At 44.6% G+C, this 25,293-nt stretch overlaps 2 protein-coding genes across 6 annotated transcripts in view; one reads left to right on the top strand and one right to left on the bottom strand.

The window, feature by feature from the left end:
• Positions 1 to 19,618, top strand: part of NSF (N-ethylmaleimide sensitive factor, vesicle fusing ATPase) — a 95,341-nt gene extending 75,723 nt beyond the window's left edge. Inside the window, exons 18-21 of one of the 2 annotated variants that reach the window (XM_053266111.1) lie at positions 5,043 to 5,177; positions 8,708 to 8,821; positions 16,064 to 16,119; positions 17,469 to 19,618. In XM_053266111.1, coding sequence (XP_053122086.1) covers positions 5,043 to 5,177; positions 8,708 to 8,821; positions 16,064 to 16,119; positions 17,469 to 17,484 — 321 coding nt within the window. In that variant the 3' untranslated portion in view covers positions 17,485 to 19,618. Of the gene's footprint in view, positions 1 to 5,042; positions 5,178 to 8,707; positions 8,822 to 16,063; positions 16,120 to 17,321; positions 17,429 to 17,468 lie in introns of those variants that run through there. The other variant, XM_053266112.1, reaches the window with a different exon arrangement.
• Positions 19,228 to 25,293, bottom strand: part of WNT3 (Wnt family member 3) — a 61,399-nt gene continuing 55,333 nt past the window's right edge. For 3 of the 4 annotated variants that reach the window (XM_053266118.1, XM_053266119.1, XM_053266116.1), the window contains exon 5: positions 19,228 to 23,454. The gene's annotated coding sequence lies outside the window, so the exon portion shown is untranslated. Of the gene's footprint in view, positions 23,458 to 25,293 lie in introns of all 4 variants that reach the window. The other variant, XM_053266117.1, reaches the window with a different exon arrangement.

The raw sequence follows: 25,293 nt of genomic DNA, 5'->3' as shown, positions 1-25,293 counted from the left end.
GCAGCTGCCACTCAGAGTAAACAATGCTAGTCTAGAGAGAGGCTCAGTTCAGACATGTCAAACCATGGTTAAGGAAGCTTAGAATGATGTCTGTATTGGCCACCACACTCCCTCAAGTGGCTGCTACAGCATGTGGAAAGGAATTTATTTATGAATAAATGCTGAGATAATGGAAAACTAAAACAGAAGTAACTCTAGTCCAGAGTTGGGATTTAAACCTTGGTTAGTGCAAACCATGGTTTAGCATGATGCTTGATCTGAGTTCATCTAACTTGATGTAAGGCATTTCCTATATCATTTTTTCATCCATTTTCAGTATTTTCCCCAATCAGGACAGAATAATTCCACCTCCTTAAACACTTTGTCTCCTGAATCTTTAACAGTGTGACCACAGGCTCTTCCAGAAGGTGATGTATTCCAACTTCAGTGCAAATCATGATGGGAGATGAAATGAGAAATCCACACAAAGGATTCAAGGAATGGCACATAATATTCTTAGGTGTATCTGCTGGCAAACTGTGGCAATCAGTAAAAAAAACCTGTATTTTTTCTCAAATTCCTCTTGTTAAAAACACAGCTTTTCTTGGATTGCCAGCAGATGGCACTAAGAATATTACGCTAATAGGTATTTGCACATCGTATCAATTTCTCATTTTATCTACTGTCATAATTTTTGTTGGGATATGTCACCATCTGGAAGAGCCCTGTGAAATGACCTTTCCAACTGCATTTAGAAAACTCTGGTTATGGTTATTACAGACTTCTGGTCTTTGGTTTCCTCAAGGCCAAACTAATGTGATTTATACACATTGATTTTCTTCTGTGCTGTGTGTTCCATTTTTGTTTTTGTTTTCAACAGCATCCATGGCAGAGCCCAGTCTGGACTGGCATAGGCTTTCCGCCCCCCTTTTTTCACCCTGATGAACATTCCTCCCCCACAAAGCTCCTGTTTTGCTGCAGGAAGGAAGTTGCCACTGGTACCAAGCAGCAGCTGAGGGGAGGGGAGGCAATCTTAATTGGCCCAAGGGGCAAAGGGCTCAACTTCCCTTCTTCACAATGTAGTCCTGATCCTGAACCATATGACTGCTGTTTACAGAAGGGGGCGGGGAGGGGGGATAGAACAAACTATGCATATAACACAATGTGTTTGGTGAAGTGGGATTGCATTTTATCTTGGCATCATTCACAATTGATTAGATCAGGGATTCTCAACCTTGGGTCCTCAGGTGTTATTGGACTTCAACTCCCATAATCCCCAACCCCAGTGGCCTTTGGTTGAGGATTATGGGAGTTGAAGTCCAATAACATCTGGGGACCCAACTTTGAGAATCACTGGATTAGATCAAGAAATCTTTGTGTAAGGAGGACATGTTTGCACTACTGGCTTAATCTGGTATAGTCCTCTTGGCTTACCATCAAGAATGCCTCTGAGTATGCCATAGCTGTTCCCAAGGGCGTAGCCAGCATGGCGGGGGTAGGGGGGTGGATTCAAAGAACCAAGGCTGCCATGCTCCAGGGGCTGCACCCAACACCTCAGCCACATCCCCTGCACCTGATGGCACACTTAGGGGGTGTGGCCACGTTCACAAACTGGGCTGCATGCCCTGTGTGCAAATAAACTTCGGCTAGAGCCACATTTGCATCGTGGCTAGGATTGAAGCCGCGTGACTCCGTTTTCAAGAAGGTTCAGCCAGCCCTGGGTTCCCAGCCTGGCCAGGAATGCATCTCCCTGCCTTTGCAAGCAGGGAGAAACCATCCCGGCCATGCTGCAAATGCGGCTCTGGTCGAAATTTACTTGCAAATGGGGCGCACGGCCCCATTTGCGAATGTAGCCATGCCCCTGCGTCTGACTTCTGATGCTGGTGTGTCTGCTGTCAGGTGCAGGGGGCGTGGCTGGGGCCGCCGGCATCAGGCTGAACTGGGGCCAGCGGCATCCTCACTATGGCACTGGCTGTTCCTATGATCCATGAAGTCCATTGTCAGGAGCAACTCGCAAGCAAACCATATGTAGCCACTGTGATGGAATATGAGATGATATTGTAGGCCTCAAGTAGTCGAGGGCTTTATAAGCAGGAGCTGTAAGTACTTTTGCACTTTAAAAAATAATTAAAACTCTATGCCTGGGAAATCCTTTGTCTTTCATTCTTTCTTGCCCCTCTGGGGTGGTTTTGAGAATAAAATGGGATAGCCTCATTTGGCCTTTCTGAGCCCCTTGGAGGTAAGAGAGAATTTAATGTGTATTATTGCACATGGTAGCATACTCACTCAATCACCTCCCCCACATGACATCATGTAGAAGCTTCTATGTGAGGGGTTTGTTCACAATTTAGCTTGATGAATAGTGGTCCCCAAGTCATAAAAATCCTTTTTGGCTTGCAGAAGGCCTCAGAGGCATTGTATAGAAGGCACCACAAAACCTCTGAAACCAGTTGAACCGCAAGGCTGTGTTTGCGATATGGTTGCCTCTTCTTTGCATATATCAAGAGTTCCAAGAGCTTTCCAGATACAGTGGCTAGATTATGTTATTCACGCTGTGTTGTCCTGTCACTCATGCAGCCTGTCTGCCTCGAGCTCCCTGTAAATACTGCCTGCACATGTGGGAGCAATGTGTTCTTCCCCTGTTTGAAGCATCATGCTTTGAGCTCAATGCCATGGTTTTTAAATGAGCTTATGCCATCTACTGCCTAGTCTTCCCCATTCCTTTATTATTTTTTGTCCATACTTCTCTCACTGGAGTAGATCTATAGTGTGGCTGTGGCTGTCCCAAAGAACACAGTCGGCGCATTAGAGTTTGCATGGCCTAGACTTCTGAGTTTCTTCAGCTTGGTAGAGATCCAATTTATTCTCTGTTTCCCCCCATTTCTTTTAAATGATATCTGTTACCAGCTCAAGGACAGTTTCAAAACACAGACAATTCTTGTTTGGAATCTCTCTCTCTCTAAAAAACAACAACAACAAAAACCCATTAAAAACTTTTCTAAAATGAAGGGAAGCAAAATAAAACTCCTCTCTCAGCTCTTTTATTTCAGTCAGGTCTCCCTGGGTTTTGCAAGGAGAAGAGATTGTTGAGGGGAGGGAATGGAAGGGGGTGAGGGATTGGGGTGGGGGTGGGGGAGAGAGACTGAAAAGGGCTGTCTCAGCGGGGAGCCAAGCCAGAGAGAAAAGGGTTTCTCTGAGAACGGAGCAGGAGCCGCTGGCCAAACCTGAGAGGCTCCCTTCATCTACATGCAGAGTCACACAAGGCATTGGACGCTCGGGAACCCCACGAGGTTTCACATGTGGTTCCCTGCTGGTTCCTCTGAAAAAGCTAACAATTGGGCTTGGAGGGTGAAAGCCCACTGCGGTCTCTCTCCCCTCCACATTTTTTTTCCTTCTTAAGCTGGACAGACAATTTGGTCAGTGTTATAAGAAGTCCAGTGGACTCTTTTGGGGATGCTTCCTTGAGAGGCTTGTTCAAAAGACTCCCTCCCCATGTTTGGCCTAAAGATTTCACTGGTGAGGCAGCGAGAGATCAAAAAAGGAGAGGCTTTACCTTAGCCAGTCTGAAGCATTAGCACAGTTGGATAGTCCATGTGTAAGCCTCAGAGATGCTTAGTTTTTCGTCAGCTAAGGCTGCCACAAGCTGCTTTTCTTGGAGTGTGTGTGTGTGTGTGCGCGCGTGTGCGTATGTGTGCATACACACACACACCACCCCCGCTGCACTTGATCAGTTGCGCTTGTATCTGGAAACTCAGAGAGAAGCAACTGGAGGGAGAATTGTGGTCCCCAACACCTGCCCACAAGTTCTCACCTGCAAACTGCAGCTGCCACTGTGTTTTGAGGAAGCTGAAGTTCCCTGGCTGAGATGCTGATCCCTCTGTTTGCCCCTAGATACGTAGATCAGCTCTTAGGAGCTATGTTTTATACAAAGGGAAGGAGGAGGGGTGGCTTATAATTATTTGTCCTTCTGAGTTGGACAATAACGCAGTTCTAACAATTTAATGTTTTAGTGTGTGTGTTTTCCCAGTTCAAATGAAGGGTGTGCCCAACAATAAACGCTCACATTTTTCAGCATGTGTTTGATCCACTACCAGCGGGCGTGTTTAGACTCTATGACCTTTTAGCTGGCAAGGTAGCATCATTGCCCGGGTGGGCTCCATCTTTCATCGCAATGATCTTTTTATGACTTTTAGAGACCTAATGCTTTCTGTGTTTCAGCAGCTGGCAAAGCTGCTATTCAGATATTTTACCATTCTTTTGGGTGTAATTGGGTTAACCTTGCCAACGAAATTAGCTCAGGTGGTGGAGTTACGAGAACTGGATGGAAGTCAGTTTACAAAGAAGAAGAAAAGGTGGCACAGTTTAATTGCTTGGTGGTTCCCTCAAAGCTCTTTCAAGCAGAGATCTGCCCTTGGGTTGTGACTCCCCACCTGCAATATCTAACTTAGTCCTCAAAACCTTCTCACTAAGGGGAAATAGAGGTATTTCAGAATCAGAAGTTCAGAATCAGGGCCGAAGAGCAACAACTAAAATTTTTAGCACTCTCTGTGTTTGATATCAATCTCTTGTTATTCTTCACTAGTGGAAAACTTCAGTTTGTGATGGTTGAGGAAGCCCACAGACAACAGAGGGCAGTCACTACTACTACTTCTTCTTTTAAGTATTAAGGACATATTTACACTACAGATGTATCTGTTTTATACCAGTTTAACTGTCATGTCTTCACCCAAAAGAATTCTGGGAATTGTAGTTTGGTGAGGGTGTTGAAAACCACGGTGGAAAACAGGTCGTTGGATTAGGCGGGCTTTTGGTCTGAGCTCTTGTATTTCAAAGACATGTTAACTAGTCTATCAATGGTATAGCTACCCCAAAAAGCTAACTACTTGAAAGGAGTGATGAAAGTAAAACTTTAAAGCCGACATTATTAGCTGGTTAAAGTTTATTGCTCAAAGTCCCTGCAAAAAGAACACTTGTTAATCTATTTTAATGAAACTGCTATCTGGAAAATATTCTCTTCTTTTGTATGACTTTTAAAAATCTCTCCTCATTGTTTCCATGTGCAGGGTCGCAAGCTCTTGATCATTGGGACCACCAGTCGCAAGGACGTCCTTCAGGAGATGGAGATGCTGGATGCTTTCAGCACTACTGTCCATGTTCCTAACATTGCTACAGGAGATCATCTCATGGAGGCCCTGGAGGTCAGGAGGCCCTCGGGAATGGCTGAGGGAAGGAAGCCAAACAGGGAGCCCAGTTTTATGGGGATTAGAAGAGCTGGGGCAGACTAAGCTATGGAACCCTGCGGCTGCTGCCTGGGGAAGGCTTGTATTCCCAGTGCAGAGTAATGGCCTGAAAACCCCTGCTTTCATTCTGGGATTGGAAGAGAAGAAGGGAAGTGCCCGTTAACCTCTCCTGCCATTAAGACTGCAGAGGGAAATAAACATCGCCTGAAATCATAGGAGCAATTAATATTTATTACTAGAATCCAGAGGGGACATTTCAGACTCGTTATTGACTGATCTCCCAGCCCCAGGCCTTCCGTCACTATTAATGATTTCCAGTGTTGCACAAGTCTCCAGCACTTAATTTTAAACGGTACAAAACTGTGCAAGCTTAGTATGCAAGATCTTGGAGACCGCTGCTGTGCACACCCCCTAAGCTGCAAAGCAAAGGGTTGAGAATCTTTAACTGGCTGGGGAAAGGAGAAAGGGAATCCCCATCTGCACTCTGCTACTATTTCTGTAGTGAATACAGGTCTTTGAGTTGTATGGATGTGAGTAGAAACAGAGAATCACTCTTGGGACATGCCCAGAGACTTTCAGTGCTGGTTTTATATATTCTGAACAGAATAAAACAGTATTTACCCCTATTTAGCAGGGCTTCAGTGTTTAATCAGAATGGGGTTTTTTTGTTCTTTGTCTTAATCAATTAAATTGTCTTGAAAAAGTACCTAACTACTTTAGCAGCAGATTTTTTAAATGAGTAATTTTTAATACAAATGCTTATAAAAATGACAGGTAGCAAGCACCACTTCAGAAGAGGCTTTCCCTTCTTTCTCTCGCCTAGAAAAGAATGACTCTTCTAAGCTGATGCTTGCTACATGTGTGTATCATCTAAACACAAAGAAAAGATGCATCTTCCTTTACAATTATTGCTTGTACTCACGCGGACATTTAGTTGATCAATTAATTGATGAATTGACTAGAAGTCACAGGGATTAAGCAACAAATATTTCTTTAATTGAGTTACAGCCCTAATTAATGCCTATAAACCTATAAACAGAGGGTGAACAAAAATGCAGAATTTTAACCCAACAGTGTCAGTTACTTTAATGCCAGCCCATGGAAACATTCCACAGAATGACTAAGCAAAGATGCCCTCACTATGCATCTATAGTTTCTCTGTGAAGGGAAGCTCTTCTTAGTCCACCCACATCTTCTGATGATCTCCTGTTGGTCGTGTTCCAGAGGATTAGGGACAGACTAGATGCATTGGGATCAGCCACATTTAGTCTTCATAACTCTGCCCCATCACATCTGGAATAGGGGAGGTCAGGTCTAATTTTAACCTGAAGGGGTACATGGAATGTGTCCAGGGGCGTAGCTAGGGGAAAGGGGACCCGTGTTCATCCCACTCTCTGGCAGCCCCCCAGAGTGAGGGAGATAATGAAGAAAATAGAGCTGGGGGCCCGTGTTCTTTGAACCCTTTTGCTCAATTATAGCTACGCCCCTGGTCCCCTTCCCCTGCCTTTTTAAAAAAATCATGCTGTGTTGCTTCAGGCATTTTTCTCAGCCCAGCACTGATACTGGAAGTGAACTACTTTGGGGAGAAATGCCTGGAGGTGCAGTGTATTCAAGGTAGAGGGGAGAGACAGGGTTCAGCTCTTCTCATCTCTATATCCGGTAGGGATGTGTGAACCAGCTCGACCTTGAGCAGGTTCGCCATCAAACTGGTCCAGCTCAAGGGCTCACTCGAATTCGAGCTGAACCTGCCCCCACCCCCGGGCCAACTTAGGGCCGGTTCAGGGATTCTACAGTAAAAAATAATATTTTTAAACAACTTACATCTCTGTGGGGCGTGGCAGTGGAGGGACGGGGTGTCTCTGGCAGTTCCCCTCCCTCACTGGTCTCCCCTGGGCTGTTCTGACCCTTTCTAATGTGGGAGTGGCCATTTTGGAGGCTGCTGCGCATGCACCCTGACCATTTGTGTGGCTGGGTGACCTAGCCACACAAATGGCCAGGGTGCATACATGGTGGCCTCCAGAATGGCCACCGCGACGTCAGAGAGGGCTGGAACAGCCCCAAAACAGGGGAGGCTGGCGGGGGGGGGGAGGGGGAACCGCTGGAGACCCAGCTGTGGCAGCAGCACCACCCCGAGGCAGTGAGTTTATAGAAAAGTGTGTGTGTGTGTGTGTGTGTGTGTGTATAAATAAATAAAATAAACAAACTGTAGAAACCCGAACTGGCTCGAATTTGAGCTGGGGGATCTATTTGGAGTGCAAAACCGAACCAGGCAAACTTGTTTTGTGCACACTTTTAGCATCTGGTTTGATTTTTTTAAAGACCCCTATCTTTGTCTTTTACATGAATGGGGCCAACATGTGAAGAGCAAATATGGCTGCTCCCAGCTTATCTAGTTTGGCCCTCAGATGTCAGCTGCCTCCTTGATGTCCTGTTGCCTCCTTTTATTTCTTTTACTTGCTCTTCTGCTCCACCAGTTACTCTTCTGTGTGTGTGTGTGTGTGTGTGTGTGTGTGTCCATTCTCCCCTTAATATTTAATATTCCTTCCCTTGAGTCTCTTTTCCTTTCCCTTCAAACTCAACAGCTAGGCGAAAGACAAGCAGCACACTCTCTTTACTAGATCTACTATCATTTACTGCTGAAGTGATGGTAGTACTGCACTATGTGTAGTATAGCACATAGAGATGACGCACTTGTCTTCTGCAATTTATCTTACATTTCTGGACCCTAGCTGCATAATTCAGAGTTGTTCTTTCAGGTTTTAATTTTTAGTTTCTTTAGAAAGGTTGGTTGTGCTGTCGAGTAGGTGTCGATGTCTGGCGACCACAGAGCCATGTGGTTTTCTTGGTAGAATACAGGAGGGGTTTACCATTGCCTTCTCCCACACAGTATGAGATGATGCCTTTCAGCACCTTCCTATAATGATGCTGCCTGATATAGGAGTTTCCCATATTCTGGGAAACACACCAGCAGGGATTCAAACCAACAACCTTCTGCTCTCTAGGCAGGTTTCTCCTCCTCTGCGCCATTAGGTGGCTTTTTCTTTAGAAAAATACAACAAAAACCTCTGATTTTCAGATTTATGTGGGACCAGGTTTAATCACGTGCTAAGGGCTACAGTACACAACTTGGTGTTCTGTGATTATGACTCTGTTGACTTGTAGAGAAGGTCTCTCACTGCAAGCATTGCAGGGAAAGCTGGGCCCCTGTGTCCAAAGCTCACCCAGTGAACCTTTTCAAATAAGATTGGGAGAGCCTAAGCATACCTCTTGGACCTATCTGTGGCAGCCCCAAGGGGGCTTTTTTAAAGCCCCTCTTTTAGCCCCCCCCCATCTGGCTTGGATTCATTTGCTCCTGTGATCTGCTTGTGTGCAAAGGTTAATTATAAACTGGAGTGATGTAGATTGACATCTGTAAGAGGCAAGCATTGAGATGCAACTTTTCAAAGTGCTTTCCTTATCAGCACTGACTTTCTTCTGTCCCCTTCTAGCTCCTGAGCAGCTTCACAGACAAGGAACGCAGCACCATTGCCCAGAATGTCAAAGGAAGGAAGGTCTGGATTGGGATCAAGAAGCTCCTGATGTTGATTGAGATGTCATTACAGGTAAGATGCTTGCCCTTTGATTAGGGAGATAGATTGCTCATCCTCTAGTCAAGTCAGAACGTTGAAGGATAACACTGGGAAAATGAAATTGGAAACTAATTTCTAGTGTCTGCCTTGAGGCTGATTACTTTTGTAGCATTGAGTTTCAAACTTGCACCTTTTGGGGTAAGAAGACACTAGTTTCTGTGTTACCCTCCAATTCTGAGAAAGCAATTTGTAATCCAAAAATCCACACTCTAAAATGTTAGTGATGATGAAGCTCAATAACATTTCATTCCTAGCTATATTTTAGTTCAGTTAAAAACTATTGACACTGTACTAAACTTCACCCAAGTTTGACTGTGAGCACTTCTATATATTTAATTCTCTTAGCTGGCATGCGTGCAGAGGCGTATCTAGGGAAAATAGCGCCAAGGGCAAGCACCAAAATTGCGCCCCCTGTCCAAACATCTGACACCCATCTTTCAGATAACTTTACCATAATATCAGCTGAAAAATACAAGTCAAGCTCATTAATCTTTTAATATCATCTTTTAATATTTCAAAAACTATTTAGCAGTGGACATAGCCAGACCAAAAAATGTTGGGAAACTACAAATTTCAGTATGCTGGGGCTCATAAAATACCCAAATATTATGTGGAGGTGTACTTGGAAAACTAAACAGAAGTGCCTGTCTAATTCTCTACTATGCATTGTAGCATCACTATTACATAAGTTTTAAAAATAAATTGAGAATTTGACTTTTCCCAGATCCTCTTAAAATAATTAAAGGATATGCAGAGTTAACTGTGTCATTGCTTGGAATATATTCTAGTATTCCAGAAAGACAGTTAAAATGAGAGAAAGAGAGCAAGAAACCCCCAGTGGCCCTTAATACTAAGGATTTCACACTGATTCAAAGACAAACTCACCATTAATAGCCATATTATTAAGACATCACATTTAACTCACTTATCACAAGAAGCAAAGTAAGTGCAAATGAATACAATCCTTGCTCATAAGCTTCAGCTCAGTATTCACAAGCCCTGATTCTCTGTACATAGTGCCAAACTGAATATGTGTACAGTGACTTATATTAATTTTTAAATTTTTTTTAACCTGTAGCCCCTTCGGGGTGCTTCCTAAAGGCCGTGGGGGAGGGGGTCTGTAAAGGTTCCTCCTCCCTCCGCTGGTCTCTAGGGCCTCGCAGGGACCATTTGAGCATGTGCGGTGGCTATTTTTAAAAATAATTTTTTTAAGAATGGTCTCTGAAAACAAAATGGCCACCGTGCATGCTCAAATGGCCTCTGCAAGGCCTGGCATGGCCTAGGGCCTCACAGAGGCCATTTGAACATGCGTGGTGGTCATTTTGTTTTTGGTGGCAATTAAAATTTTTTTTTTAATTTTTAAAAATGGTGCCCCCTTCAAGTGGCGCCCGGGGCACGTGCCCTGCCTGCCCCACCCTAGATACACCCCTGCATGCGTGGCCTGGATTTGGCGGCAGAACTCTCGTGACACGCTGCAAGAGTTCCGGCAATAATAATGGAGGCGGCCCGGCCCAGCCCCGCCGAGGGAGGAGGAGAGGGGGAAGAAAGCGGCAGCGGTGGCCGGCGGATGGATGGATGGATTGGTGTGGGGGGGAGAGAAAAGCAGCGGCTGCGGCAACAGCAGGCAGATGGGGGGAGGGAAAAGCCATTGGGGGGGGGCGTGAGAAAGTGGGCAGGGGCAGGGGAGGGGGAAGAAAGCGGCGGGGGTCAGGCTGGAGAAAGCGGCGACTGGTGGCTGGGCTTTGCGGGGAGAAAGCGGAGGGGGGACTAGAAGCGCAGATGGTTTGCGCCTGGTTTTATTTTTATTTTTCTAAAGTGGTGGCAAATTGATCACAATGGTCAGCATATGACGATCTTCGCTTGGGAGACAAACCAGGTTCACCACCACCGGAATGGCTTCTTTAGCTGACTTTTTGCAGTAGCGTCAGAGAAAAGGGAATTTTCATGTTTATGTTGAAGAAGCTATATTTAAATTTCTCCTGGGCTGGAAGTGAGGGTTTCCATAGAAATTAGTGGGAAAATCCAGGATGTTAACATAATGTGATTGGCAAGCAACATATTACCTCTCCCCCCACAAAAAAGATAGCAGCAAAGAAAGGAGTTCCTGCTTTTTCACACTTGGGTCTCATTTTATGTGAGAAATGTTTTGTTTAAGCTTTTTAACACGTTTTTAAAATAGCCCTTTCAGTATAGTCTAGATTGCAGATTGAGGTCAGGCTGAGACTAAGAGAGTGGTTTACAAGAATCCTGGCATGGGGTCCGTTGCAGAGGTTCAAGAGGGCAGGGCCTGTGGTTGCTTTGGGTTTCCTTCTGAATCGCCCCCCCCCCTTGCAAAATACTGTTTAGGTTGCAGTGCAGGTTAGTACAGTAACTTCCCCCCTCAGATTCCCTTCCAGCCCAAATCCAGTGTCCTCTTGTTTGTGCTCCATTGACTTGCATGCGGATGCTGTACTACTAAATATCTGAAAATTTCAAATAACACCCCCCTACTAATTCTGCATGCAAAATAAGATCAGAGGTAGCACACAAACTCCTGTTTTTGCTAGTGCCTTTTGTTTTGTTTTGGGCGTGGGGAGATGGACACCGACTACCCAATCACAGCTGTTAAATACTGCATTTCTCCATTGATTTCTATGGGCAACTCTCACTTGCACCCTGGATAAGGCGGGAAGGTTTGGACGTTCAAGCTGTGTGTCACTCTGGCCTTTTTAAAAAATCTCTGTGGTTGCCACTGGTGTTTTTAAAAAATTGGTCCAGTCCATTGTTCCCTCTAATAGGGATTCTCAGATGTTGTTCACACTACAACTCCCAGCGTTCTCAGTTGCGGTGGCTTTTGGCTGGGGATTCTGGGAGTTGTAGTCAACAACATCTGGGAATTCCTGTTAGAAGGAACAGTGGTCCTGTCACCTGGTTGCTGAAGCGGGTTGGAAGCAGGGTAGGCTTTTTGCACCTCCCAGTTGTGCTGCTGTATACAGCACCTGGTTCCTGCCTCCCCTTCTGCCTCTTGCTTTCTTAGTTCTTCATGACCAGCAGCCACTCACTGGAGAATGAAGGGCTCCCCAGCCAAGAGGTTATGGTTTTCAGGTGGGCTTGAGCCCAGGCACTTATCAGTTAAGTGCTGCCTGGGGAAAAAATGGAGAGATGGGAGAATGGACAGAATTCACCAGCAAAAACAGGATCTCTCCTCAGTGCACTTGAGTCTTTGTCCCTCCTTCCAAGCTAGTTCTGAGGTTCTGCAAGAATTTTTGTACCTCTTGGTCACGTTTTCTACCTAATCTACCACATTTGCTTAGGGCAGCTTATATGGGGGCTATTTCATTTGATTCTCACAGTAACCCTCTGAGAAAGTTTAGGTGGAGACAGTCTAGCCCCTAAACTATACTGGCTCAGAGTTTTGTCATTCTGAATTAGTGTGATCCTTGATGAAGCCCCAGACGCCCTGAATCATGCCATCACCTTGATGCACCGGCCCAGACAGGTGATGCCTCACACCAACCATTTGGCTGCATGGAGCCCTGGTGCCTGCGGAATGCCAAACTGAAATTGTTGCCCAGGGCATAGAGCTACTCACTTGCCCAGTGAGAACTGACTCTTGGTGGTCGTTGACTTTTTTTGAATGGTAGGCTTTGCCTTCCAAACCAAACACTGCTTTGGATCCAAATTTCTCTGCATTTGAAAAGCAGTCTGCATTGCAAGCAGGGCTGCTCAACTTCGGGCCCCCTACAGATGTTGGCCTACATCTCCAATAATCCCTGGCTATTGGCCACGGTGGCTGGGGATTATGGGAGCTGTAGTCCAAAAAAACATCTGGGGGGCCTAAGTTGAGCAGGCCTGCAACATGAGATGCTGCTGCTGTAAACAAAACAAAACAAAACCACTGCTGCATGAAACTAGTTATGTAGTTCTTTAGATCTTTAATGTGCTGGCCGAATTTGTAAGAGAGGATGAACACATATTAGCAGAGATTAGGTCTATCAATGGCTACGTTGAATGTTCCATTCAAACAATATACCTCTGCATACCAGCTTCTGGGGACAAAGAACAAGGAATAGCTGCCCTAACTGTTGGCTGTATTAGTTAAAACAGTGATTATAGACGCCAAGTCGAACTTGTCATATGGTTGGGGATAAAGAACAGGGAATGGCTACTTTCATCCTCCTCCTCCTGATGGTGTCCTACTTTTCTGCTTTAGGGGCATCTATGTGGTCACTAAGAGTCGACACCGACTTGATGGCACTTAATCAATCAATCAGTTAGCCACTGTTCAAGGCAGAATACTGAATACAGAATACTTGTTGATCTGATTCAACAAGGTGATTTTAATGGGTATCCAGCACAGCAGTAGAATGCATGTTTGCATGCATTGGATCCCCAGTTCAGACCCTGACCTCTCCAGCTACAGGATCTTTGGTGGCAGGGAAAGAACTCCCTTCAAGATCCTGGAGAGCAGATGTCTGTCAGAGTGATGCTAGATGAGGCCCATGGTCTGACTTGAGACAAGGCAACTTCATATGACCCATGAGAATCTGTGGCACCATCTCCCATATGGTCTTCATTGAAACTAATGGGAGTTGAGTTTCGAGCACTGTCTCTGTTTAATTTCTGATGAGGATGCTTTCCTCTGTGCCTGAATCATTAGCACCCTTCATCATCAACAGCTGGTGCTGCTGCACCAGGCCTGAGCCCCGCATGTTAGGTTTGGCTGGCACAGCTAAAGGAAGCCTTTTTGCATCTTTCTAGGGCAGACTTCTAAGTGTAAGCCAAGAGGCATGCAGTTCAGTAATGTGAACGCGCACCCCCCCCCCCCACGCCACCCGTTCTTTGCGATTCTGTTGAAACTTGCACAGGGCTGGGGATCTGCTCCAACTGGATGTCACCTGAGGGTACAAAGTCATTTATCTAGATTACTTTTTTCCTCTCTTCCCCTTGACTCTTTAATTCCATACCTACAGGCAAAAGTCAGTAAGTTATTGCTCACACCTATTAAAGTGTATATAATGGGCAGAAACCTGTAAGGTTTGATTCTGACCCGCTTTCAGCCAGTTTCACCATTTTTGTTGTCTTAAAAAAATGAATTGGTATTCAGACATTCAACAAAAAAAAAACACCAATGTTAGCTTCCCATTTTGATCTTGAACTCCCAGAATTTAATGCTTCCTGAGCAAGGGAATAGTGCAGAAGGAGTACACAGCAAAAACTGCATCATAGAGTAAGACGGGTTCTCAAACGCGGTCCCCAGATACTGTCAGACTACAGTTCCCATCACCCACAGCCTTGATGATGGGCGTTGTAGGCCAGCGTCTGGGAACGCAAGTTTTGAGAACCCCTAGAGTAAGGGATGTAGTAAAGGGAATAGGTGGAACTGGATGGCATCAGATTTTCCCTGCAATTACAAATTCTAGTCTTGGAATAGAGCGGAGGAAGGCATTATAGCTGGAAGGCAAGCCACTTTTGGGTTATTTTTTGCTTCTGCTACTGCCCCTATAATATTTTCAGATGCATGAACATGCTGCTTCTAACTAGAGGGCATCAAGCCTCAGTATTCTGAAATTGGAAACATTAAACAGGTGGATAGTGGGTTCACACCCCTACTAGGAAGTCGACAGGAAGCTATGTGTGTCGGCTTGGCTCAAAACACGCAGGCAACTTCACCAGCAAAGTGAATGGTCCTACTTGTTGCCACAGCTGGTGTCCATAAGACAGCATAACAATTGCTGTAGGGGGTCAGATGAGTAGTTCATCTAGTTTTGGCATTTCCTCTGCAAACAATGGCCAGCCAGGCACCTGGGGTGGCTTCACAAACATAGTCACAATCATCCCAGTCTCATTTCCCCCTGAGTCTCCCCCCACACTCCCCCAGCAGTAAAGATTAAGTGCGTCTCCAAAAATTGAGGCTGCACTTCCAACTATTGTTTTGGATATTTCTTGTGCTCTGTCCCTACAGACTTAGGGCTCAGGTTCTCTAAAACCAACCTGGTAATAAGCTTAAATGCATCAGCCAGCCAGGATCCAAAGAACTCTTCTACTGGGACATGCCCAATGGGATTTTTGACTTTTCTTTCTGTGAATGGTAGACCCCATCCCCATGCCATATCACAATCTGTTTTTGAAGGTTTCCTTACCTTCATCTTCAAAAATAATCTTGCAGTGCGAGGTGGGGAGACATTGTTTGAAAAACAGGAGCCCAAAGTCCCTTTTCGGCATGTGAAATGGGTTTCATGGTCTTTTAGATGCCAGCTGCTACCAGAAAATCCATGAAAGAATTTTCTTCGCTCATGCAGAAGTTGCATCGTTGAATTAAAAAGTAACTCCAGAAGATCATGCCCGAGTCCCAGATTTTGTATCTGAATTGTAAGGTCAGAGTTTTGGGCCCAAGTCAGTAAGACTGATTTGAATAACTTCATTTATTCACTGCACATATGGTGAATAGTGACTGTAAGGCAAAAGACTTTAGATATTGCAATATGAAGTTTTTATCACTTTTTGTTGGGGGGGGTGGGATTAAACACAGACAGCCTTTGAGGGAGGAGTGAGCAGCCCTTGAAAATAATAAGCTAAAGAGTATTTCAAAGGCCATCAATGTCATTTGTAAGAGGTGCTTGCTTCCCAGCAAAAACCCGGAAGTAGAGGTTTAATAAGGATGCTGTGTAGTTCATGTATAAATTGACCATATGTCCTGGGATATATTTGAGGGCTAAACAGGTGCAACCTGGAAAACTCTTGTTTAAGTTGGCCATCTGGTTGCTAAGAGTTTACCAGGCATTGCTTACACACTTTCAAGGCTATTTGGGCAGCCTTTAGAGCAGGGATTCTCAACCTTGGGTCCCCAGGTGGTGTTGGACTTACTCCCATCATTCCCAACCAAAGGCCATTGGGGCTGGGGATTATGGGAGCTAAAGTCCAATAACATCTGGGGACCCAAGGTTGAGAATCCCTGCTCTAGAGGCATCTTGTGTGGTTCAGCATCTCGGGATGCTGAACTGTGCCCAGTGCAAATTCTTGAGCTTGTCAGATTCTTGTGCAGCAAATCACAGAATGTGCACAGCCCTGCTTAGACGTCATTTTCCTCTGGCAGCTTGCTCTATAGTACAAACCGAGTTGCAAATCTCTTGTTCTGTATTCGGCATACCCTAATCTGCTTGGTTTGCTCCTTGGCTTTCAGTGGACTTGTTGTGGCTAACTGGAGTGTTTTTGTATGTTTGCTTTTCAATAAAGATGGATCCAGAATACCGTGTGAGAAAATTCCTGGCACTTCTAAGAGAAGAAGGAGCGTAAGTAATATTTAGAGTAAATGATGGAGATGTGTATGTGTTTTACTCTCACCTAATCTGTGGCCTTGCTTACTAATTGCTGTTGGCTGAAGTAGGAACTTCTTAAGAGCCACAGTCCTTGGTTGACCTTTAAATTATTCCACACCCAAATCTTTGAATCATCATTCTGTCTTGGTTACATTATTTCTTGCTACAGTGTCTCACTTGTTCACTTCTGGTCTGTCTGTCTGTAAAAAGAGTGGGAGTTTTGTGTGTATGCATGACACAAGCTTGCATAGAAGCCATGTGTTCTGACCCAAAAGCCTTATCCTCATATCTGTTTGATTACTCAGTGGCATGAGGAAAATACTTTGTACACACTCAAAGACACATTTTTGGCTGTTCTATATGTACAATGGAGACAGTCCCAGATAATACACAGTATTAGATCCAAATTCCCAGCCACTAATCCAAGTACTAGCATCAGCAAATTCAAATTGTTTGCCTCTCAGTATTCAATGTGTTAAGAAATATGTGCAGTCCTTTTTGGGCTGTACCATTTCAGCTTGCAAGTGTGGGAGAATCATGCATATGTTTGGAAGCATTCAGATTTCTTGCATGAAGAAAACTAGCACATTAAGGGGGAATCTAGGCATGACCTTCTCCCCATGACATGCTAACTGTCCATGGAGAGAGTTTTTGATAGAGGGAAACTTACAATTGCTTAGTTTTTCTCTCCCTCCAATCCACCCCACCACCACCATACACACATGCAGTCTAAAGTGGTAGAGTCCTGAAAGGATTGTACCATGTTTTATTTCTGAATGTGTTCTTGGACTTTGAGACTTGTTCTCTTCTAGTTATGTCCACACAAAACTAGGTGGAAGACATTGCCTGCATCTGGGTTGGTGGTGAGTTTGTAGACTTTATTCTTGTATGTCTTCAGAGTGGAAACAATCATCTCTGTTTCGACCAGCAGGGGCTGGAGGAGGAACATATCAATTAACATTTCAATGCATTTGCATGTGTTCAGGGTAGTACTTGCAGAGTAACCCTTGGTTCAGATTTGGATCTGGCTACTTACTGCTTAATGTTGAAAATGAAGCAAAATGAATGCCACTTAAGCCAGCGTGTGATAAGATGCTGGGAAGCTGGTTTTTGGCTGTGTTGTTTTCCCCTCAGCCTGAGTACAGAGTGAGAGTCCACCCCTCTTTCTTTTGCAGCTATTGCGAATAATGCATGGCACATCACTGGCTTGTGAACTTGCATGCACTTCTCCTGTCTCGATGGCCGTCTCAGTGTGTGTCTGGCGCCTGTACCCCCAAGATACACATGCCTCTTGTGGCAGTTCCACTCTTCTCTTTTTGCAGTAGTCCGCTGGACTAAGAGCGAAGCAGGGACCACGTGCAGAAGCCAGTGGCTGGGGAAGCTGCCAAGCAGGAGACCACACCACCAGGATCATCTTCTTCTCCTCTTCCTCTTCCTCCATGTGGCGTGTCCGGACAAGAGTGCAGTGTTTGGGTCCCTTCGGAGACTTTCCCCATCCCACTTCTTTGCATGTCGGAAGCAACCAAGCACTCAGCCCTTCATACTCTGTTGTTAATATCCTGGTGTCTTGTGGCAAATTGAGTCTCTTCTAGAGTAACTGTGCTTTCGTATTATGCTGCCTGCTGCATCCACTCACTTGATATTGGCTCACAGGGGGAGGAGTGCAGATGTGCCACATACAGACCTGTAAATGCTGATACAAAGATCATCCCAGACATGGGCAAGTCCTCCTCCTCCTCCTCCTCCTCCACCCTTGCAATCCAAAATGCAAGGTGGATTGAGGTTTGTAGTGTTGGCTTCTCTTGATAGCCAGTGATACTCACTCCCTGCCCCCCAACTAAGCAGTGGTTTGCTCCTTGGAGGTCTGTCCTGTATCGGGGAGCTTCAGACTCCTTCCAAGACACCTGGTAATTACACTGTTAAATGCCACATCTAGTTTCAGAACCACCAAAATCCAGAGAGAGGATCTTCTGCATGAATTTTTAGACAAGAGGGACTATTGTGGTGGTGACCCTTGAAGGCTCAGCAATGGTTGTAGCCAGTTTACTTCCAGTGATGGTTGCCCACTGGATGCAGCAGCACCAGCAATGGACTCCTGATGTCTTTGTGGCTTCTATAAACCAGATAGAGTGGGCTTGCCTTTTGAGGCAGACTTCTTCAGATGCCGGTGGAACTTCAGATATGCTTTCCTTCTGTTGTATTGGACTCTCTTGGTGGAATCCAACTTCTCTCATGTAAGGGCATGTCCCAAGATCTAATTTAGGGGTCAAGAGTGCAGTTTTCACAGTGTATAGGTTCAGGGTGCATCTGCTCTTTAGGCTCCCCCCCACAAAATAAAGTGTTGACTTTATTACTTAAAGTGGTGTTGACGCTGTGCTTTCCAGGATAGTGATGTCCTATGAGGAAACAGCTAACTTGTCTTTCCCAGGGATACTTCCTGTGATTTCTGCCACACACTGCTGTGCTGAACCAGTGAGTGCCCAGGCATGCCAGATCACTTGTTTCTAATCAGTCCATCGTTTTTCCTTGAGAAGCCCTCTAAGCAGCTTGCCTGAGCTTCATGGTATATATTATGTTAGAGGCAGTCTAGCTATTATACCCCAGTTCCTGTGATCAATTCCCCACCGCAACCTGGCTGTGTTTTTAGTAGAACTTTCTACCTGAATCCTGCCCATCACATAAATGGAGTTCCCTCCCCACTACCTGTCAGTGATTGCCTGGTGGGGGTGTGGGAACTACATGATAGGATTCACATGGTGGCAAATTCTGCTAAACCAGCTAACTATAGTGATCATGCTCTCTCTAGGAAGTGTCAAGACGAAGCCAGCTTATCTTTGTGAAGGACAATATGCTGTGTGGCCCTAAGTAGTTGCCCACCCTACTGCCAGTGTGAAGTAGTTGGGCCTATCCCTCCTCATCTCTCCAAGATGCTAAAACTGGGCATTGGAGAGCAGCGGTTGACTTTCTCCAACCCTGTGCAGCAAAAGACAAACTATTATGTTAGATGCTGCCGTGGTGTACTTGAATCACAACTTGATCAATTTCCTTTATGTGAATTAGCAACTTTTTTTCTTTAGCTATGTTTTCCCCATTATTTATTTATTATTATTATTTGGTTAGTGATATTAAGGATTTTGTGAATCCCAGGTGAACCTGCGAGATTCCTCCTTTGCTAGGGCAAGTGACTGGGCTGCTTTCAGCTGCATCTCTTTTCTGCCCCACCCGGCTCCATTCTTCTTTTTTTCTTTTCTCCCAATCGTTCATCTTTCAGTGAAAGCAAACACTCATGATGTTGTATTTAACTTAATGTCTTGGATCAAATGATGTAAACATTTTTATTGTGGTTTTTGTCCAAAGCTATATTGAGAGATACAAATACAAATATATATATATATATATTGACTGATTGTATGGCTAAAATGCAGACGAATTGATGCAATTAAAAAAAAAAGACACAGATACTTAAACTGCAGCGATGTCTTGTGAACTGAGTGGCATCTGAGTGAGCTGTGCCGCTTATCTTGGAAGCCTGTACAATCAAAGGTTTTCACCATAGAAGTTAAACTGACCTGTGGCGTTTCATAGGCACAAACTTCCTTCATCAGATTCATGAACTGAGAAGTGGGCTGAAGTGTATTTGGAGAGCAAAGCAAATGAGGTGCTGAGAGGACATTCTCCAGGGCACACTTGTGTCAGGGCCTGCTGGGACCTGGGTAGCTATCCCACTTTGAACCTGGGCGTGGCCATCGCCATCCATCCTCTGCAGCCAGCTGATGGGTGGATGTGACGTTCTGGGCTGCTGGGTAGCTGTGCAGTTCTCCTCTGGAGAAGAGTGAATGAGAGGGACGGGAAGGCTATGTTCTCTGGGCCTGGAGGATATGTTCTCCAGTCCAGAGAGGGAAGAGACCATAGTTTCAGTGGTAGCACAACTGTTCTGTGTGCAGAAGTTCTAAGATTCAGTCCCTGGCATCTCCAGGTAGAGCTCGGAAAGACTTCTCTCTGAAAACCCCGGAGAGCGCTTGCCATCTTTACAAGACTGAGCTAGATGGACCAATGATCTGGCTCAGTATAAAGTGGCTTCATATGCCCTGAGGTCAGTAGCTGGAACCTGAAGTGTAGTAGGCTGAAGGTCAAGTTCCTAGTATTTATTTTATACCAAGCCTGGCTGATCTAGAGACTTCCAGCTGTCTGCCAGTCACACAGGTCAATGCTGCATCTCCTAACTTGTTTCCACACCTGAGAAGTTAACTGGGTGCACATGGTACTAGATGGCTTCCTAGGCTAGGTTCCAGCTTCAGGCCACAGGTTTCCCTTCTGAAATCCAAAAGTCCCTTTATAGCTTGTGTGTTAAATTAAGGAAACCAAAGCAACTTCCATCAAACCTGCTTTTGCTCCAATTAATGTAATTATTTGGGGTTTCCCCCCCTTTAAAAGGTTTTAGAATCTCTGCTGGATGTCTTTACAACTTGGGAATCCTGGCATTTAGAAAGAATTGCATAACTGTTTAACTGTGATTTGCCCCTGCTCCTTTGTAAGCTGTAACAGCAGCTTTCTCAGTTTTGTTTTCCTACATGAACAAGTAATGACTCTTACTTCCAATTAATCATTGGCAAACAGCCCTTGCTTTGCATAAAACTCGATAACCTCCTCCCTTCCAAGGTGTAACGCAAGACAAACATTTAAAAATACACAATTCCTTTAAGTGCCTTTACCTTTAATGACTTAAGAGGATCAAAAAGAGGTGAAATATATTTTCTTCAAATATATATATATTTATATATTTATATAATATATAATCTTAGTTAACTCAATGGTATATACATTGCACAATAAATAATTATAAAAAGAGCATTTTCTGAATATAACTTTTAAAAAGGTGAAAACCCTCTACAGCTTTGTAAAGAACTTTGGATACAGCAGGTTGAGGGGAGAGGGAGTGGAGAAGTGTGGGGTGGTGGGTTTTCTTCCCCCACCCTCTTTCAGTCCTATGAATATCAGGCTACAGTGAGAAAATAATGGAAAAATTACTACACACTATAAAGAAATATGTGCCCTTTAATTAAAAATTGGAAAGCAATTTCTTTTTTGCAAGTCTGCTTCTTAGGGTGAAAACAGAGGGCTAGCTGAACACACAATGCAGAGCAAGAATCATAGCCTGGCTTTGTGGTCTCTCCAAGATTTGGCAATACACACTCCCCCATCCCCTGCCCGTGCAAAAACTGGAAGTATTCCACCTCTGGTTAGGAACAAGTTAGTCTTGGGTTCAAATCCTGTTTCTCCCCCCAAAAAACTTTGGCTAGAATAAGCCAGGTTCTGCTCAGTTCAAATGTAATTAGCAGTTCTGGCTTGTTCCTAACCAGGATCAGAACTGGTATACGTTGGACTTGTGTGCAGGCAGGGAAGTGGGGAGTGTGTGTTCTGATGCTCAGGGACAATATCTGTAGCTAGAATAACATCCTGGCTCTTCATTAAGTCTAAACTGGCCCAGGCAGACATTCTAATATGGTAGAAATGTTGAAACCATAACTTCCTGGCATGTGTACAGTTTAACTGGCCCCTTCTAGATATCTAGATATACTGCCAGGGATTTCTTAACCATAACTAGGGGATTGGGAGACAGCTGTTCAATTCTGTACTGACACTTCTCTGGGGAAGGGGAAGGTGTGTGTGTTGTAGTTTTAATGCTCCTCTACATAATGAACTCTGCAACTAAAAAAAAAAATTACCACATCAGAGGGGTTTCAGCTAGCCCACTCTTCCGCAAGTGGAGAAAGTGCTAACTTTCTACTTGCAGAGAGGTTCTCCCACCCCCCCCTTTAAATGGAGAGCACTGAAAAATATGATTTCCCCCTACTCCTGCATTCTGAAGTGGTATCATACATTTTACTACTTCATTCTGTTGCATATGTAGACCAAGTGTTAGAATGGTTGTTCCTTTCCTCCAAGGAATCCTGGGAACTGTAGTTCACAGAAGAGGGCCAGGAATCTTTCAAATGTTTCTCAGCACCTTTACTTAGCCAATTACAGTTCCCAGGATTCTTTGGAAGAAGATTAAACTGCTATAAAACCACAGTTTGTCATATGCATCTGCCCCAAGGATCAAACTGTTGTCTGTTACTCAACCTGCTGGAAAATTCTGACAGGGGCTTAGGTTTCAAAGTAGGGGCTGGTCACAGCTATTTCATAGGGTTTCCCTCTCCCCCTCCACACCCACCCACTGCCATCCCAGTCCTTTTCAAAAGTGCCTGGGTTATAGAAACAAAAATGTATATACACATTAAATAGGATGCATTTAAATATATATATATATAAATCTCACTGGATCACAACAGACTGACAAGGGTTGAAAAGTAAGTACAAAGGAAGTTGTCTGCTTTATTCAGGAAAATCCTGAATTTGAGAAAAGCAAGATGCTCTTATTCTCTCTTCCCCACCCCCCACCCCTTGCATCCAAACTCTCAAACCAATGGTGCTTACATAGTGGATGACTAAAAATCCCGGCTGGTTACATAGGTATGTATTTTGGAATGGAGGGCAGGTAAGTGTTTAAGGGTAAGTTCACATATTAAGATATTCACAAAAACTGCCATTACCATTTGCTAACTTCAGTGTGAGAGACTGCCATCATCAAGGAGGTCCTTTGTTTCCAGTGACACAAATGCATTGATTAAGTGCCGTCAGGTTGGTGTAAACTCTTAGTGACCACACAGATAGATTCTCTCCAGGATGAACAAATGCATTACAGTATTTATTTCCCTTCACGTATACTTGAAACCCAGCTCTTACCGGTCTGCATTTTGCATGGCAGTGATTGCAGTGAGAAGCTATAATGGGCCTTTTGGGGTGTCACTACAGCCTTGCTTCTTTCTCTGGGTTTTATTTTAATCTATATGACACACAGGGCTTCCCAATCTTAGGTGCCCAGATCTTGAACTACAGCTTCCGTCATCCCTAGCCACAATGGCTGAAGGTTGATAAGAGTTGTAGTTCCAACCACATCTGGGGGCCCAAAATCCAAAACTCCTGTGTCTGTATTTTATATGTGCAAAATCAAAACACCCCACCAAAGATTGGGAGGACCACCTTGGAACTGTGGCCTGAAGTCAAGGAAGATGTTCACTCAAGACTGGTAGAGATTCCAAAGAAGTCTCTTGGTTGCTGGGTACAATTCCAGATGGATTCTTCTGCCACCATTGTCTGCCTCGATTTGGGGATGGTTTTCTGTTTGCTCCATTTTCAGGTGGCAGGAGAAAGGTGGGAGCTAAGCTGTGGTGCTTCCTGGCAGTTTGTGTCTCTTATTCTCCAGTTCTACTAGGAAGAGGAAACAAAAACAAGAGTGCTGTCACAGCCTATGTAGTGTTAAGCTTTCTAGTGGATTGCTGTCTTAGTGTATTAATGATTAGAGCTCCTGCTAAAAAAAATAAATAGCAAAAGCAGTCACAGGGAGGTAGGAATGGAAACTTGATCAGGTCAGGGCCATAGCAATAGGGGCGTTAATCTTTGCCTCGGTCTTGTTTCACACTAGAAATCATCCCCTGAAGCTACTATTTGCCCTGTATAGGCAAACCCACCTTTACTTTAAAATTGAACAACAGGGAGATCAGATCATGGATCTCCTGCTGCCATTCTAACTGCGCCCAGAGGGCCATTTGACACTTTATTTATTTATTTCATTTTACATTTTATATCCCGCTCTTCCTCCAAGGAGCTCAGAGCGGTGTACTACATACTTAAGTTTCTCCTCACAACAACCCTGTGAAATAGGTTAGGCCAAGAGAGAAGTGACTGGCCCAGAGTCACCCAGCTAGTATCATGGCTGAATGGGGATTTGAACTCGGGTCTCCCCGGTCCTAGTCCAGCACTCTAACCACTACACCATGCCGAGTCTAATATGGGTTTGGCACCAAGGATATGCTCAACAGGGAACAGCAGTCTGGGGCTTCTATCCCTGTGGTGCACACATTTGCAGATGTGGCGGCTGTACTGTTTTTTGCTTTTTTAAACATTTTCAGATGTACACCTGAATGTGTCATGAGTAAAGTGGCCATGAGAAAAGTGTTTTCATCTTCTAAATTCAATCATCAAATATGGAATTTGATGCCTGTTTATGACAATTTTCACTTCTACTCAGAAAGTGAACTTGTGCCAAAGAATGGCTTTTAAGCCATTTTACACCCAGAACCTCCTCAAAGAGACGAGAGCAGCATGTAGCCTGACCCTCAGGGGCTCAGCTCTGCTAACTCTGATATGCATAGCCCATTTCACTGCCAACTGCAAGGTATGGGCATCTTGGCTTGAGGTTTCTTGATCAATTCGATTCTCTGGTCAGGATAAGCAAAGAACTGCTTTGCATGACCTGAGCCAAAAATTCCCAGCCTGTGGTATTCCAGATGTTGGTGAACTACAAGTCCCATCATTCCCAGCTACCATCTATTGTGGCTGGGGATGATGGCAGTTGTAGTTCAGCAACTTCTGGAGGATCATCATAGGTTGGGACCCCTTGACTTGTTGTGTCAAAGGAGAAGTGCCTGCACGAGCATAGTCCTCTGCTGGATATCATCCTATCTTTTCCAGCTTCTTCATGAATTCCTGAGAATTCCCTATTCCTGAGAAGGCTGTCTCCTTCCTCTTGCTCTATACTCTCTCAGGGCAATATCTCCCATCCTCATGGACTCAGCAAGTCACTGTTATTCTGATAAGAGTCAAAGCTCAAATATCATGCCCCCCCCCCCAATAAATACCAGCTTTTTGAAACACAATTTTCTCTTTTCTAATCACAAAATATTCTCAGGAAGTCCAGATGTGGGACAGTCCTTAGAACCCATGCTCCTGATGCCGATTAAAGAAATGCTCTAGCTGGTGCTGAAACAAATGCTGGGAGGGTGTTGCTTCTCCATAATCTTAAGTTTCACCTTACTCTTTAAATCCCTGCAAGGTTTTATTTAATCCTATCTGCACAGTACAGTGGATATGTACTGTACTGATCATTACTCTGAGCATCTGCCAACCAGATCCGAGTAATGGCCACAACTACCTCAATACCATATTGTGGGGTGGGTGGAGGTGGGTTGCACATGGAGACCAAGGGTTGCCTAAGGCGGGGATCCTCAATGTTGGGCCCCCAGATGTTCTTTGACTTCAACTCCC

This window comes from Hemicordylus capensis, chromosome 6 (genome assembly GCF_027244095.1).
Source record: "Hemicordylus capensis ecotype Gifberg chromosome 6, rHemCap1.1.pri, whole genome shotgun sequence".
In the NCBI taxonomy this organism is placed as follows: Eukaryota; Metazoa; Chordata; class Lepidosauria; order Squamata; family Cordylidae; genus Hemicordylus; species Hemicordylus capensis.
The sequence above is the reverse complement of the archived record's forward strand: the minus strand, read 5'-3'. Positions and strand labels throughout refer to the sequence as shown.